General features: G+C 50.6%; 1 protein-coding gene across 1 annotated transcript; it reads left to right on the forward strand.

The window, feature by feature from the left end:
- Nucleotides 1–1833: 1833 nt before the first annotated feature.
- On the forward strand, nt 1834–13491 carry Ubiad1 (UbiA prenyltransferase domain containing 1). Its single transcript, XM_005079330.4, has 2 exons — nt 1834–2671; nt 11447–13491. The coding sequence occupies exons 1-2, from the start codon at nt 2143–2145 to the stop codon at nt 11932–11934; spliced, it is 1017 nt and encodes a 338-aa protein (XP_005079387.1). The 5' UTR covers nt 1834–2142; the 3' UTR covers nt 11935–13491.
- Nucleotides 13492–14696: the final 1205 nt, after the last annotated feature.

The raw sequence follows: 14696 nt of genomic DNA on the forward strand, positions 1-14696 counted from the left end.
AGGAAACTCACAGCAGCCTGCTAATTGTAGGCTTGGGATGTAGCTCGGATGGTAGATTACCTACCCAGTGTGCAGAATCCTTGGCACATCAAACCAAGTGTGTGGGTGAGTGCTTATAACCTTAGCACTCAGGGCATTGGATAAAGTTTAAGGAGGTGGGGAAGGGTCTAGGCCCTGCCCTATATGAAATGACAGACTATGGACACCCCCATGGAGGGCCTCACCCTCCCTGGGGGAATGAGGGGATAACGGGGGGTGGGGTGGGGGGGTGGAGGGAGGGCACGGGAGGAGGGGAGGGAAAGGGAGAGGGACCTGGAACTGACTTGTGAAGCAACCTTGTTTCTTATCTAAATTTAAACTGGAAAAAAAAAGTTTAAGGAGGGCTCAGAGTTTCAAGGTTATTATGGGCTATATTGCCTGTTCCAGGCCACCCTGGGCTACATAGGCCCCCATCCTTTTATTATTGAATTTTATGTGAATGGGTGTTATGCCTACATGTACATCTACTGGGATCTTCTTGCATGAATGCAAACCATGTGTGTGCCTGTTGCCCTTAGAGTCCAGAAGAGGCTACAAGGTCCCCTGGAATTGGATTTAAAGGTGGTTGTGAGCTGCCTTCTGGGTGCTGAGAATTGAATCCAGGTTCTCTGGAAAGGCAGACACTGCTCTTAATCACTGAACCATCTCTCTATCCCTGCCTGGCCCTGTTTCCAAATAAAGAAACAAAAAAATCAGCTGGGTGTTTGTGGTGCATGCCTTTGGGAGGCAGAGGCAGGCGGATATCTGTGAGTTCAAGGTCAGCCTGGTCTACAGAGTGAGTTCCAGGACAGCCTCCAAAGTAACATAGAGAAACCATCTAGAAAAACCAAACCAAACCAAACCAAAACAAACAGTATATCTTGTAGGTCTTTGCATTCTAGTACACAGAACACTTCTAAGTTTTTTTCTTATAGCTATATATATCTATTCCATAATATTGCAACGTATTTCTTTTCCCCGGATCTCTGTTTATGAACTTTTTCTTTTATTTTCTCTCTCCTTCCCTTCCATTTGATGTTCCATTTCTTCTCCTTTCCCTTTCCTTCCCTCTTCCCCCTTCCTTTTTTTTTCTCGTTTTTCTTAAGACGAGGTCTCAAGCCAGTGGTTGGTGGCGCACGCCTTTAATCCCAGCACTCTAGAGGCAGAGGCAGGCGGATCTCTGTGAGTTCAAGGCCAGCCTGTTCTCCAGGGCGAATTCCAGGACAGGCTCCAAAGCTACAGAGAAACCCTGTCTTAAAAAACAAAAACAAACATGCCGAGCGTTAATCCCAGCACTTGGGAGGCAGAGGCAGGCGGATCTCTGTGAGTTCGAGGCCAGCCTGGTCTACAAGAGCTAGTTCCAGGACAGCCTCCAAAACAATACAGAGAAACCCTGTCTCGAAAAACCAACCAAACAAACAAACAAAAAAAACCAAAAACAGGGTCTCATGCAGCTTGGGCTGGCCTCGAACTTACTATATTATAAGGGATGTCCTTGAACTTTCTTCCAAGTTCTAGAATCACAGATATGCACCACCAGGCTCAGCTCGCACACAATATTTTCAACGTAGGATTTATTGGGGGTAACCATCCCCATCACAATGAGTTTTAAACGGTAAGCGAGCAGTCAAGTACATCGGCAATCGACACGCCCTGAAATTCTAGGCGTGCTAAACAAATCGTTTTCGTGACTCTTGCTTTTAGTTCTTTTGTTGAACCTGGGCTCTGGCCTTTGAGCACGCCCCTCTCCGACCACGCCCCTTTTCTCCCGGCCCTGCCCGCCCCAAGCCTGGGTTTCCCGGCCGGTCACTTGAGGCCGCTGCACAAGATGGCAGCGCCGGCGGCCCGGTGGAGGCCGCGGGCTTTGGCGAGTTAATGAGTTGTGGTGCGGGACAGGGAACCCCCCAGGCCTCGCACAGGTGACAGGTGGTCGGGGCAGTGGCGCCCGCCCCGTGGGGGTGCATGGCCTGCTCTCTGCTGCCCCCTGTTTTTACTGCCTCCCAAGCCCGGTCCCGGGGCGGAACCAAAGAAAGGTCAGGCCAGGCTGCCCCGCCTGTCTTAGTCCTGGGGCGGTCCCCGTGAGTGGCTCACTTTTAGAATTGACTTCAGCCACGTGTAGCTCCCATGGCTGCGTTGCAGGCCCCGGGAGAGAAGATTAATATCCAGGCCGGAGAGTCGACCAAGGTCGGGGACAGGGACCCGCTGGGACACGACTGGCCCGAGCAGGACAGGCTTCCACAGCGTTCCTGGAGACAGAAGTGCGCCTCCTACGTGTTGGCCCTGAGGCCCTGGAGCTTCAGTGCCTCACTCACCCCGGTGGCTCTGGGCAGTGCCTTGGCCTACAGATCCCAGGGTGTCCTGGATCCCAGGCTGTTGGTGGGTTGTGCAGTGGCTGTCCTGGCTGTGCACGGGGCCGGCAATTTGGTCAACACTTACTATGACTTTTCCAAGGGCATTGATCACAAAAAGAGTGATGACAGGACTCTGGTGGACCGGATCTTGGAGCCCCAGGATGTTGTCCGGTTTGGAGTCTTCCTCTACACTTTGGGCTGTGTCTGTGCGGCTTGCCTCTACTGCCTGTCCACTCTGAGACTGGAGCACTTGGCTCTCATCTACTTTGGAGGCCTGTCTGGCTCCTTTCTCTACACAGGAGGTAAGAATTGGTCAGTTTCCTGCTCTAAGGTCCCAATTGCCTGAACTGGAAACTGCTTCTTTACATTGGAATTATAGAAGTGTCAAAGACACTTTACTAAGCTAGGCCGCTTGACTGGAAATCCAAAGTGTGTCCTTTGACAACCTTATGTTGTGAAGACCCGGATTTGGCATCGGATTATGAACATTACTCAACAGCTGGAGACATGACTTATAGCCTTAAAGATCTCTTACTTCCGGGGGCTGGAGAGATGGCTCCGTGGTTAAGAGCACTGGCTGCCCTTTCCAGAGGTCTTGAGTTCAATTCCCAGCACCCACATGGTGTCTCACAACCATCTATAATGTTCTCTTCTGGTGTGCAGGCGTGTATTTAGATAGCACTCATATACCTAGAATACCTAAATAAATAAATCTTACACTTACCTGGTAGTTCACAAAGTGACCCTCCTAGAGGTGGCCTTAACCATTGCACTCTAGATGTGCTGAGCAGACCCAAATGCAGGAAACTAGATTGCAAGAGAGAGATCGAGAGATCGATCTTATTGTACTTGCAGAGGAACCCTGCTCAGTTCCCAGCACCCGGGCACCCTACAAACATACTTGACTTCAGCTTCAGGGGGTCCCACACCCTTTTGGGGTCTCACATATGCACAGTGAGACACATATAAATCTAAAAAGACGAAAACAACATAGCGTGGGCTGGCAGAATGGCTCAGTGGATAAAGACACCTCCTGCCAAGCCTGATGACTTGAGTGTGATCTCCAGGACCCACAAGGTGAAGGAGAGAACCAACTTCCAAAAGCTGTCTTAAAAACCTCTCTGGCTCATGGGCATCCACTTGAAGTAAGAAAGTCTACCATGTTATAAGAAAGCATAGTAATTCCCAGCACTCGGGAGGCAGAGGCAGGCAGATCTCTGTGAGTTCGAGGCTAGCCTGGTCTACAAGAGCTAGTTCCAGGACAGGCTCCAAAACAATACAGAGAAACCCTGTCTCGAAAAACCAAAAAAAAAAAAAAAAAAAAAAAAAAAAAAAGAAAGAAAGAAAGCATAGTAATAACCATGTAATCCATTGACACAGGCATTTCATTTTTCTTTTCGTCATCTTCCATTTTATTCTCTTGGGACCACTGTGCATCTGGTGCACCCTTAACTGAAGTGTGACTCGGTACATAACTGGGGGTAAGAGGTGGTGCGGGGACAGGGCAGACCAGGGGACACTGATGGCTATTTTAATTTGGCAGGGAGCTCACTAAGGAGGTGACACCTGAGCTAGGCTGAAGTGAGACACGATGGGTTTGGCGTGTGGATGTCTGGGAGTAGAACTCTAGGTATGAGGGAACTACGATGACTTTGAGGAAGGGAGGAAACCCCCTGTGCTCATACGGGGGAGGTAGTCCAGGTAGCTGGGGGAAGAGGGCGTGTCTGGGGAGGGTGGGAGACTCACAGACCGCAGAGGCAGGTCCTCCCTTTGGGCCTCTGGATGATAAAGCGCAGGGACCGTTGCTGGGCTGCCCACAGCAGTGTGACGTCATGGCTGGAAAGAGTCTCTCTGGCTATGGCAGATGGTGAGTAGGGTGGACGTCAGAGGCCCTGAGCAGTTCACAAAAGGTGTTTGGTGGCTTGCACCGGAGAGGCAGGTTCTGAACAGACTTTGGAGGTAGACATTGTTTGCCAGTAGATTGGATCTGAGGTAGGGATACCACAAATTAATTTTAACTCAGGGGTTGGCCTGAGGCACTGGAAGGGTGCAGTTGATGTTATCGTGCCAGATGGGAGAAAGGCAAGGCTAGAATGGCTGTTTTTGTTTTTTTTCTTTTGGGGCGGGGAGTCAGGAGATCCACTTTGGACATCTTAATATTAGAGCTCCAAGCGGAGAGATGTGAGCTGGGTAGTGGGGTACATGGAGGAGGCCCGGGCTGGAGAGACGGGTGTGTGTGTGGGGGCCGCTGGCTCGTAGATGAGGAAGTAGAGTTGGTGAGAGAGCACAGAGGACCAGCTCTGTCCCGGAGGAGGGGAGGGGAGGACCACGCAAAGGACACAGAAAGAGTGGGAACAAAGTCAAGAGACTGCCCAGCAGCCACTTGTAAATTTAGGTCAGTTAAGAAAGTTGAGGCAGGGGCAGGCAGACCTCTGTGAGTTTGAGGCCAGATTGGTCTGTATTGTGAGTTCCAGGTTCCACCTTGTCTCAAGACAAAGGAACAGAAAGTTTGACAGGCTGAGTGCGGTTGTCCACACCTGTAATGCCCACACTGGGAGACGGATCAGGAAGGTCTGTACAAGTCTACATAGTGAGACTCTGTCTCAAAAAAAAAAGTTTGATAAGGTGGTGGTGAAGGGGAGAGGCCTTCTGTTAGCCAGTTTTCCGTTACTGTAACAAAGTACCCGAGTTAATCAACTTAAAATGAGGAAAAGCTTGTTTGATTTTAAAGGCTTTAATTTGTGGTTGATTGACCTGTGGCGTTTTGGTCTTTGGCAAGGTAGTACATGTGGCAGGAAGCCATAGCTGAGGAAGTCCTTTTATCTTGGGTCTGGGATTGAATAGAGAAAGAGGTGGGCCACCTCGGGTCCCTGTGTCTCCTCCAAGTGCACACCCCAGTGACTAGAAGGCCGCCTACTAAGGCTCCACTCTTCTCTAACATTCTACCACTGGCCGAGGGATGGCTCAGCACCAAGTTTGACTTCCAGCACCACGTCAGTCAGACCACTTGGAGCCACCACTGTAACTCTAGCTCCACAGGATCCAGTATCTTCTGGTCTCCACGGATAGCTGCACACGTGTCCCATCCACCCTCACAGACACGTGCACATAGATAAAAATGATGTTAAAGTATCCCACCGGCCCAGGGGCCAACTAGCTCTTCAATACACAACCCTTGGGAACTCTCCTCCAGACCAAGGCCTTCTCCTTATTTAAGTGACATTTTAACCAAGACTTGAAAGAAACAAAACCGGCCCTGACGGAAGGGCCGGAAGTGCAAAGGTCACCTCCCGGTGTAGTCCAGAGGGAGCACAAGGCACAGGTGGTGGGCGTCAGTCTGCAGCCAGAACACGCTGAGGTCTGTTTCCGCTGCTCTCGGGTTCCCACCGTGCAGCCTCCAGACAGAGTCCTGTCTCTTCTTCCCTCGGCTCCTTGGGGATTGCAGCCAGGCTCGCTTGTTGAGCTGGTGACTCTCACACTGTAGGCTCGGAAACTCCAGGCTCCTATCTGACGCCTTTTGGGCCGTAGATGCTGGGGACTGGGCAGCACCTAGTGCTCTGCTCTGTGTGGGCCTCACCTGTGAACCACACCCCTGCCACACCCAGCTCTTGGTCACTCCTAGGAACACGTCTCAAGTCAAATTCCTGGTAATCTCTCCAAGGATATTTGCCACCTACATTTTCTCATTTTACTCAGTGGTCTTTTTTTCTTCTCTCTTTTTTTTGTTTTGTTTTGTTTTTTTGAGACAGGGTTTCTCTGTGGCTTTGGAGGCTGTCCTGAAACTTGCTTGGTAGTCCAGGCTGGTCTCGAATTCACAGAGATCCGCCTGCCTCTGCCTCCTGAGTGCTGGGATTAAAGCGTGCGCCACCAACGCCCGCTGACTGAACTTTTCTTATATCTGGCACCAGCAAGTTGTAGTTCTGTCAAAAATCCGCCTGAGATCTGGCCATTTCACCCCATGTTCTGCCTCCACCATGACCCCTTCCCTGGAGTATTGTAGAAGCTCCTAATGGTCTCTCTGCATCTGCCCTCATCCCTTTCAGACTGTTGCCAGATCATCACCCACAGTAACCCTGCTAGTGGAAGGTAGCTGGCAACTCTCTGTTTAACACTCTTCAGTGGCTCCCACCTCATTCAGAGGAAAGCCAAGTCTTTATAGTGACAGCCAGGACACCACATACCCCTGGCCTTCCCAGCTCTAACCTGTCCTGGTCTTCCTCTTGGACCTGGAATATCAAGGTATGTACTTTACAGGTGCCAGTCTCTGTTTGGAATGACTTTCCCATCTCTGTGTGGCTCACTCTAATCTCCCATGTCACCTTCTTTGGGAGGTCTTGATTTCTGTCTTATTTAAAATTATACGATTAGCCAGGTGATGGTTCATGTCTATAATCCCAGCAGAGGAAGCAGAGGCAGCCTGGGCTTCCAAGTGACCCCAACACAGTTCAGAAAAGGTCGAGTGTGATAGAGGAAGGCATGCACATGTACAACAGTGAGCACAACTGCATATGTGTATGTAACACATGCTACACATGCAAGTTAAAGTACTCATGTAGTGAGCAACTAAGATTGGCATGTATTGAGACAATCCCACTTGTCTTTTTTAATATTTATTTTTACTGTATGTGCACATGTGTTTTGCCTGCATGTATGTATACATGTACACCAGGTATGTGCAGGTTCCTACAGAATCAGAAGAGCATCAGATCCCCGGAAAGTGGAGTTACAGGCTGTTGTGAGCTGCCCTGTGGGTGCTGGGACCTGGACCTAGGTCCTCTGGAAGAGCAGCCAGTGTTCCTAACCACTTAGATATCTCTCCAGTCCTATAGATTTTCTTTCTTTCTCTCTCTCTCTCTCTCTCTCTCTCTCTCTCTCTCTCTCTCTCTCTCTCTCTCTCTCTCTCTCTTTTATCTGAGACTAAGTTTCTGTGTAGCCCTGGCTGTCCTGGAACTCACTCTATATAGTTCAGGCTGACCACAGTCTCAAACTCAGAGATCTGCCTGTCTTTTTTTTTTTTTCAAGGCAGAGTTTCTCTGTGGCCTTGGAGGCTGTCCTGGAACTAGCTCTAGCTCTTGTAGACCAAGCTGGTCTTTAACTCACAGAGATCTGCCTGCCTCTACCTCCCGAGTGCTGGGATTAAATGTGTGCACCACCACCACCACCACCACCACCAGAGCCTGCCTGTCTCAAGAGTGCTGGGATTAAAGGTGTGTACCATGACTGCCTATCTTTAGATTTCCTTTTAACATTGGCTTTTACTGGTATAGAATTGACATGCAGTGAAGTGTGTTTGTTTCATATTAGACAAAATAGGGGAATTGTGGTGATATATTATTTATGACTTAATAAAGATTGCCTGAAGTATTAGAATGCAAAGCCAGCCACACTAGTTGGCTATAGAAGCTGGGCAGTGGTGGCACACACCTTTAAACCCAGGACTCAGGGGACAAAGGCAGATGGATCTATGTGAGTTCAAGGCCACCCAGGGTTACATTAGAGCGAATCAATCTAAAAGAGAAAGAGCTCACACAAAGGAGATCTCAGCACTTGGGATTCCCCGCCTTTAACCCCAGCTCTAGAGAGGGATGTAAAATAGGAACGGGGCATTCAGTATTCAGTCTCAGAGATTTATTCTCCAGCCATACTGAGGACAGGGCAGCCCTTTCTGCCTGAGGTGGAGGTAAGAGCTGGTGGCTGGCTGCTTTGCTTCCCTGATCTGTCAGGCAATCTTTATTAAGTCATACATAATATATCACCACACTTGATGGATGTGATGAACATTCGTAGTCCCTGCATTTCCATTACTCCCAGGACTTCCTTGGGCTCTTCACACCTTCCCCATACATCTCCATCTAGGCACAGGTAACTGCTCTTCTAGTTTCTTTCACTCAGATTCTGTGAGGGCTAGAGCACCATGTAGAGAAACCCATTCTGTATGGACTACTTGTGACTTTGCTTATTGCAATATGAACTATGTTTTTGTTGTTTTAGGGTTTAGTTTATTTTGTTTTGTTGTTTTGAAACAAGGTCTCTCTATATGGCCCTGACTAGCCTGGAATTCACTATGTAGGCCAGGCTGGCTTCCAACTCACAGAGATCCACCTGCCTCTGCATCCCAAGGGCTGGGATTAAAGGTGTGGGCTGCCACGTCTGGCCTCAACATGATCACTTTGAGTCTGGCTTCCTTTGCCCAGTGCGATGTTTTTGAAGCTCACCGTGTTGTCACGCATGTCAGCAGCTCCTTTTTGTTGTTGAACAACATCTGTTGAGACATACCCCACTGTGTTCTGCTCACCTGTTCAGGGACCTTTGGGTTGTAGCTGTGCCTTTCTATTGTGACTGAGCGTTCATGTTCAAGTCTTTTTATGAGTATTTGTTTTCATTTCTCTTGAGTAAATGCCTGGAAATGAAACTGTTGTGACCTCTACTGGGTGACGTTTAACTCTACAAAGAGCTGCCAACCCCTTTCAGGAGTACTTGTGTTGCTCATATTCCCACAGCGGCATAAGACTCTGGCGCTGTGCCTTTGCCAACTTCCTCCCTCTTTGTAGCCAGGCTGGCTAGAAACTCATGATCGTCCTGCCTCTGTTTTCCAGGTGCTAGTATTACAGCCATGCACTACCCCCTGGCCCTTGCCAACTTTTTGATGTAGTCTTAACAGATTAATTCTGGCTGCTGTGTGGAGAAGCGTCCAGCACTGTACTTCACTGTGCTGGCTCCTTCAGAGCGGGGTGTTGGGAGGGGTGGGAATGGTTAAACAGAGTCCCATGTGGGTCACATCTCTGAGTCAGGAGGGTTAGGGCCTTGTCTTACATAGAGAGCTTCTCTCTCTCCCCAAAGGCTCTGTTGTTTTCTTGCATCAGATAAACTCAAGATTATAAGGCCTTTCTCCTTCCTTGAGTCGGTTCGTGCTTGGCTTTGCTGGAGGAGCTGCTTAAGGTGGGGTCCCAGGTTTCTGTTGTGATTTCTGTTTTGCTTTGCTTTGTTTTGGAGCTTGAATACAGTTTTATTAGAGTCAGAGGGAAGATCACCAGGGGAAAGCAAGCTGCAGATCTCTAGCTGCTGGGAGAAGGGAGATGGAGAAGAGAAAGGAAAATCATACCTTTTGTAATAGAGGCAGGCAAACAGCCACGTAGTGGAAAGTTGGGGGCTGCAGAGGAGTGAGAGAGCCCAGAGTGTCTGGGGAAGCATGCTCACGACTGAGGCTCCATAGGCAGCTGCCTCAGTCACTTTTAGCAGAAGGAGGGGTCTTTGGATCACTTCTTCCTCGTCCAGAGTCCTGTTGTGGTGTGTAGGTCAGTGAATGCAAGTGAAAAGTGGGGGAGCATTGTGCTAGCCTGGCCGGGGGAGGAGGCTTCCTGAATACCTGTGGTGTTCAGGGGTGGGGGGGAGTCGGGGGTGGGCTCATTAGTTCAGGGCTGGTGTTCTCTCAAGGGAACGGCCTCCTGGGCACATGTCCTCAGATAACCAAGTCATGGACACGCAGTGTGGCTGTGTGGAATCAGCTTCCTGGCTCTGGGGAAACTGAGGGGTCATGCCTGTGATGCCTTGTGGCATGTTCAAAACCAGGGCTGTTCCACTTGGTGCCGGAGACCCACAACTGCTTCTGGAATGTGAAATTGGCCAGCTCTTGGTCCTTGGCTCCTGTGATTTTAGATCCCCTGCAGATCATTGTCATCTGCCATTTTGGACTGGTTAAAATGTGATCAGATACTCTTGAGGCCAGACCTTACAGCATCACTAGATCCAAAGGCTTCCCAGCTGCTGTAGCTGTCAAAGTTTGGCTCATCTCTCCCGACACCTCCCACCGCTTTACATGGCGTTATGGTTCCAGTCTGGGTGGGAAGTCCTCTTGACCTCCTTACCTCAGTTTGAGGTTAGGGTGTTTGTTACTATGCCCTGTGCTCAGTTCAGTCCTAGTGCCAAGTACTGGGGAGCCAGATGCTGGGACTTTGAGTCAAAGGACACAGGATGTTGAGGGTTTGAGTGTATGTTGGGAGGAAGGGCAAGCCCAGAGTTTTAAAGGAGCCCTGGAATGGAGTGGGAGGTTCTCACACGATCAAGAGCCACCTAGGAAGGTAGGAAGGGGGTGCAGTATCCAGAGTCACATGACCCTCACTTGGACCTGGGATGAGTGTGGTGCTGGATCTTGAGGGGGCTGGACGGAGGGGCTGTAGGCAAGCCATGGAGCAGAATGGTCGCCAGGGATTGAGCTGGTTTTGAAGGGAACCACGGGCAGAACCCTGACTGATAACTTTCACTGTCTTCCTCATCACTTGGGTGGCAGTTTCTTCATATGCAGTGCATAGGTTGTGAAATGCCGTGGTGTGTCACTGGGTCTTTCCAGGCGGCAGGTAGGATGGATGTCCGCCCTGTGGAGCTGGGGAAGGAGGGCAGAAGAGCTTTCTGGTCTAATGTAGAGAGCTGTCTTTCGGGGCTGCAGTCGGAGCCAGGCGAGCAGCCCGAGGGAGGTTCATACCTGAGAGGGGGAGTGTGGATAAAGAAAGGCGAGCTAAAGATGGTAAAGGAAAAGACGAAGACACAGAAATACAATCAGGAGGGCCAATCAGTCAATACTGAAATGCCCGAGCTTATTTTTCACCGCTCTTCCATACCTCAGCCCAAAGGGGAACATAGTAACGTGTGTATGGGGCAAACAGACTTTTGCTGTTTTCTCCTTAGATTCGACTTCTTGCAACCTGGCCTTGAGGGTCAGGAGCACTTACTGAGGACAGTTTTGAACTCTCTGCCCTTGAGCCAGGATGGAGTGCAGCCGTCTTATGGGCACCGCAAGTCTAATGTAGTGACTCAAAGCCTTTCACATGCTCTTGGGCTCTTGTCATCTCTGTGTACTGGGGAGCTCAGGGCTCTTTGTGGCAGAAACTGGTTTTAGGGACAAAACCTAAAAGGCAAACTTGGCAGGTACCTGGCGGTTGAGCCCAGAACCCTGAGTCTGTGTCGGGTCATTTGGGGTAAGTGGTTATCCTCACAGCCTCTCGGTGGACACGGTCATCTCCTGGACAGTCCCTCAGTGTCCAGCCCCTGGCTCACTGCCTCTCTGGCTTTTCTGGCTGCAGGAATTGGATTCAAGTATGTGGCACTGGGAGACCTCGTCATCCTCATCACTTTCGGCCCACTGGCTGTGATGTTCGCCTATGCTGTCCAGGTGGGGTCCTTGGCCGTCTTCCCGCTGGTCTATGCCATCCCTCTGGCCCTCAGCACAGAGGCCATTCTCCATTCCAACAACACCAGGGACATGGAGTCTGACCAGGAGGCCGGCATTGTCACGCTGGCCATCCTCATCGGGCCCACCTTCTCCTATGTGCTCTACAACACGCTGCTCTTTCTGCCCTACCTGATCTTCAGCATCCTGGCCACGCACTGCAGCATCAGCCTGGCGCTGCCCCTGCTCACCATCCCCATGGCCTTCTCCCTTGAGAGGCAGTTCCGCAGCCAGGCCTTCAACAAGCTGCCCCAGAGGACAGCCAAGCTCAACCTCCTGCTGGGGCTTTTCTACGTTTTTGGCATCATCCTGGCACCAGCAGGCAGTCTGCCCAGACTCTGAGGAGACAGCGGCTCCCACCACAGCGCAGCTCCTCCTTAGAATGTACAGAAGCAGAGACCGAGAGGGGATGCAACTGGCAGGGTGGGTGCTCAGCAGGGCTGCCAACGCCTGTCCTTAAGTGTCAGGGTTATCTTGGTAAAGATAATCTGCGTGATTTGTTTCCTACATTCTGGGGAGCCCTGAAACCACTCTAGTGTGCGAATATGAATAGGAACACTGTCCTTGTGTTACTTATAATCTCCACTAGAGGGTACTGTCAGGCCACTTTAGGATGGAAGGCCCATCTCCCCTTGTTCTAAACAGAACACCCTAACAATTTGTGAAGAGCCACAGTGACAAGGCACAGTGCTGCCCTGTTACCTTGGCACAGAAGAGATGGCAATAATTGGTGCCAGGTCCCATTAACATGGAGCCCTGTCTCCTGAGTGTGCTGCCTGCTAGAGAACGTCCCTCATTAACAACCATGTGGCTCCCGGCTCTTTGCCTAGGTGGTGGGTGGTTGAGACATTCCTGCCCTTCATGTCTCCTTTCACTCGTCACCACTGTTGAGGAAAGTGTCAGCTCACCCTGCAGCAAGACAGACAAGCCTGGGGCGGCTGAGGCAAGCACTCTGCTCTCAGTAGAGCCTGTTGCGTGCCTGCTTCCCTCTGCAGAATCCACCAGGCTGGCAATAATTATTGGGACCCGAAGTGGGAGTGGGGTGGGCATTTAAAGCCCACAGGCCTTGTCTCCTCCCAGCTGCCCCCCCTGGGACTACTCTTGCCTGCCCTACACCCGTTTCCCAGTCCCAGACTGAGTCGGGTATACTTGTCCCCATCCACAGAGCCACAGCATGGGCAAAGAAGGGGTCTGTTGAATGTAGAAACCAATGGACAGGAGTCCTGGCCACACTCAGCCGGAGTGAGGAGCCCTGCCAGTGAAAGCGCTATGAGATCTGGGTCCCTCTCTCCCTGTGTCTCACCCCCTCCTGGGTATACTTGGAAGCTTAGCGTCTGCACTGAGGCCGCTCGCTTGCATTGAGATGATCACATCCTCATTGTGCTCTGTTCTGTGAGCAGCCGACCTGGAGGGCCCTGCAGGGTCTCGGCCTGCAGAAAACCACCTTGAGTTAGCACTGGGTCACTTCCTTGGGAAAAACATATTTAAAAATGTCCCGGAGTTCTTCTGTAGTCAGGATGGTTTGTCTAAAAGGGAGCCGGGTTTCTGAGCTTGGATGGGGCTCAGGGATCTTGGAAAGGAGTGCTCCTTTCCTGTTCCTCCTAGCACGCCAGGCTTGTGACATTTGGTGCTGTGGAGGGTCCTGCCTTTGGGGCTGACTACTGTCACCTGGAGGACCAATGGCTGTCACATGGCCTGACACATGGCTATCCTCATCAGAACTGTGTCAGCTGCTACACCTTGTTCTGGGACAGATTTTGATGCCTATTTTTATATATGATCCCCCAGAGGCCATATTTGGTGCCACATTTTATATACAGGCCACTATAATTTATATTACATCTCCTGATTTAATGAAGGTTTCCTGTAGATTTGTTAATTAAAATATGAGAAAACATCCATCACTGTCTTTGTGTTTCTTTGCTTTCCTCCGGCTTCTCTTACTGTGGGAATGTGCAGAGATCTCAGGGCGTGTCAGGCATGAGATCTAATTCCAGCACTTGGGAGACAGGCTGGTGTGTCTCTGGGAGTTTGAGTCCTGGTGGAAACACACAGTGAGATCGTAAACTCATTCCAGGCCTTTGGGACAGTTCAGTGTGGTGGAGGGGCACCTCATTAGCAGCCGTGAATCTGGGTACTTACTGTTTGAGCAGTGTTGATGGGCTATGTTGGTCTTGTGTCAACCTGACACACCAGAGTCCCTGGAAAGAAGAGAGCCTCAGTGCAGAAAATGCCTGGTAGGGTTAGGCTGTAGGCAAGCCTGTAGGGCATTTTCTTAATTAGTGACTGGTGTGGGAGGGCCCAGCCCATAGTGGGCGGTGCCATCACTGAGTGGTGGTTCTGGGTTCTGTAAGAAAGCAGGCTGAGCAAGCCATGGGGAGCAAACCAGGAAGCAGTGCCTTCCATGGCCTCTGCTCCTCCAGGTTCCCGCCCTGTTCAGTTCCTTGTCTTCTAATGATGGACAGTGATGCGGAAGTGTCAGCCAAGTAAACCCTTCCCTCCCCAGGTTGCTTTGGCTATGGTGTTTTATCACAGCACTAGTAACCAACCCTAGGACAGGGCCTTAGGGAAGGTGGCAGGGACCATTTGGAGCCAGTTGGCCAGACCACATTGACGTCATTTCCCTCTATCCTCCCCTACTTATATTTTTCTCAGGCTAGGTCACTGCTGATGGATTAGGAACAGGTAGCAGATGGAGTGGGTTTACGTTTCGGCTAGGCATTTGACAATATATCCTTAGGAACGAGGCAGAGATGTGGAATGGATATCACTGTAGTTAGATAAATTCCCGAGGCTGAACGCACCAGGGGAAGAGAGCAGACGGATCGGCATGTCAGCGGCGGCAGGGAAGGGAGCCTTCAGCAGCACATTCAGGAGAGCCCTGCCCTCTGCCCTCTGCCCAGCTAGATTCCACACTTGTTATTAGCGACTGGCGTGAGAGCCCAAATTGAAGCTCTCATGAACCTCGGAGGAAGTTCTTTTAGAAGGGCTGATAATTAGGATGTTCAGGAATTAGAAGTCTGCTTTAGTAGGTCGGCAGAACAAGGGAGCATGAATAAATGCAGAGCATTGCACTCGGGTCACCCAGACACCGGCATGTGACC

Source organism: Mesocricetus auratus, unplaced genomic scaffold (assembly GCF_017639785.1).
Source record: "Mesocricetus auratus isolate SY011 unplaced genomic scaffold, BCM_Maur_2.0 Super-Scaffold_100042, whole genome shotgun sequence".
NCBI classification, from domain to species: domain Eukaryota; kingdom Metazoa; phylum Chordata; class Mammalia; order Rodentia; family Cricetidae; genus Mesocricetus; species Mesocricetus auratus.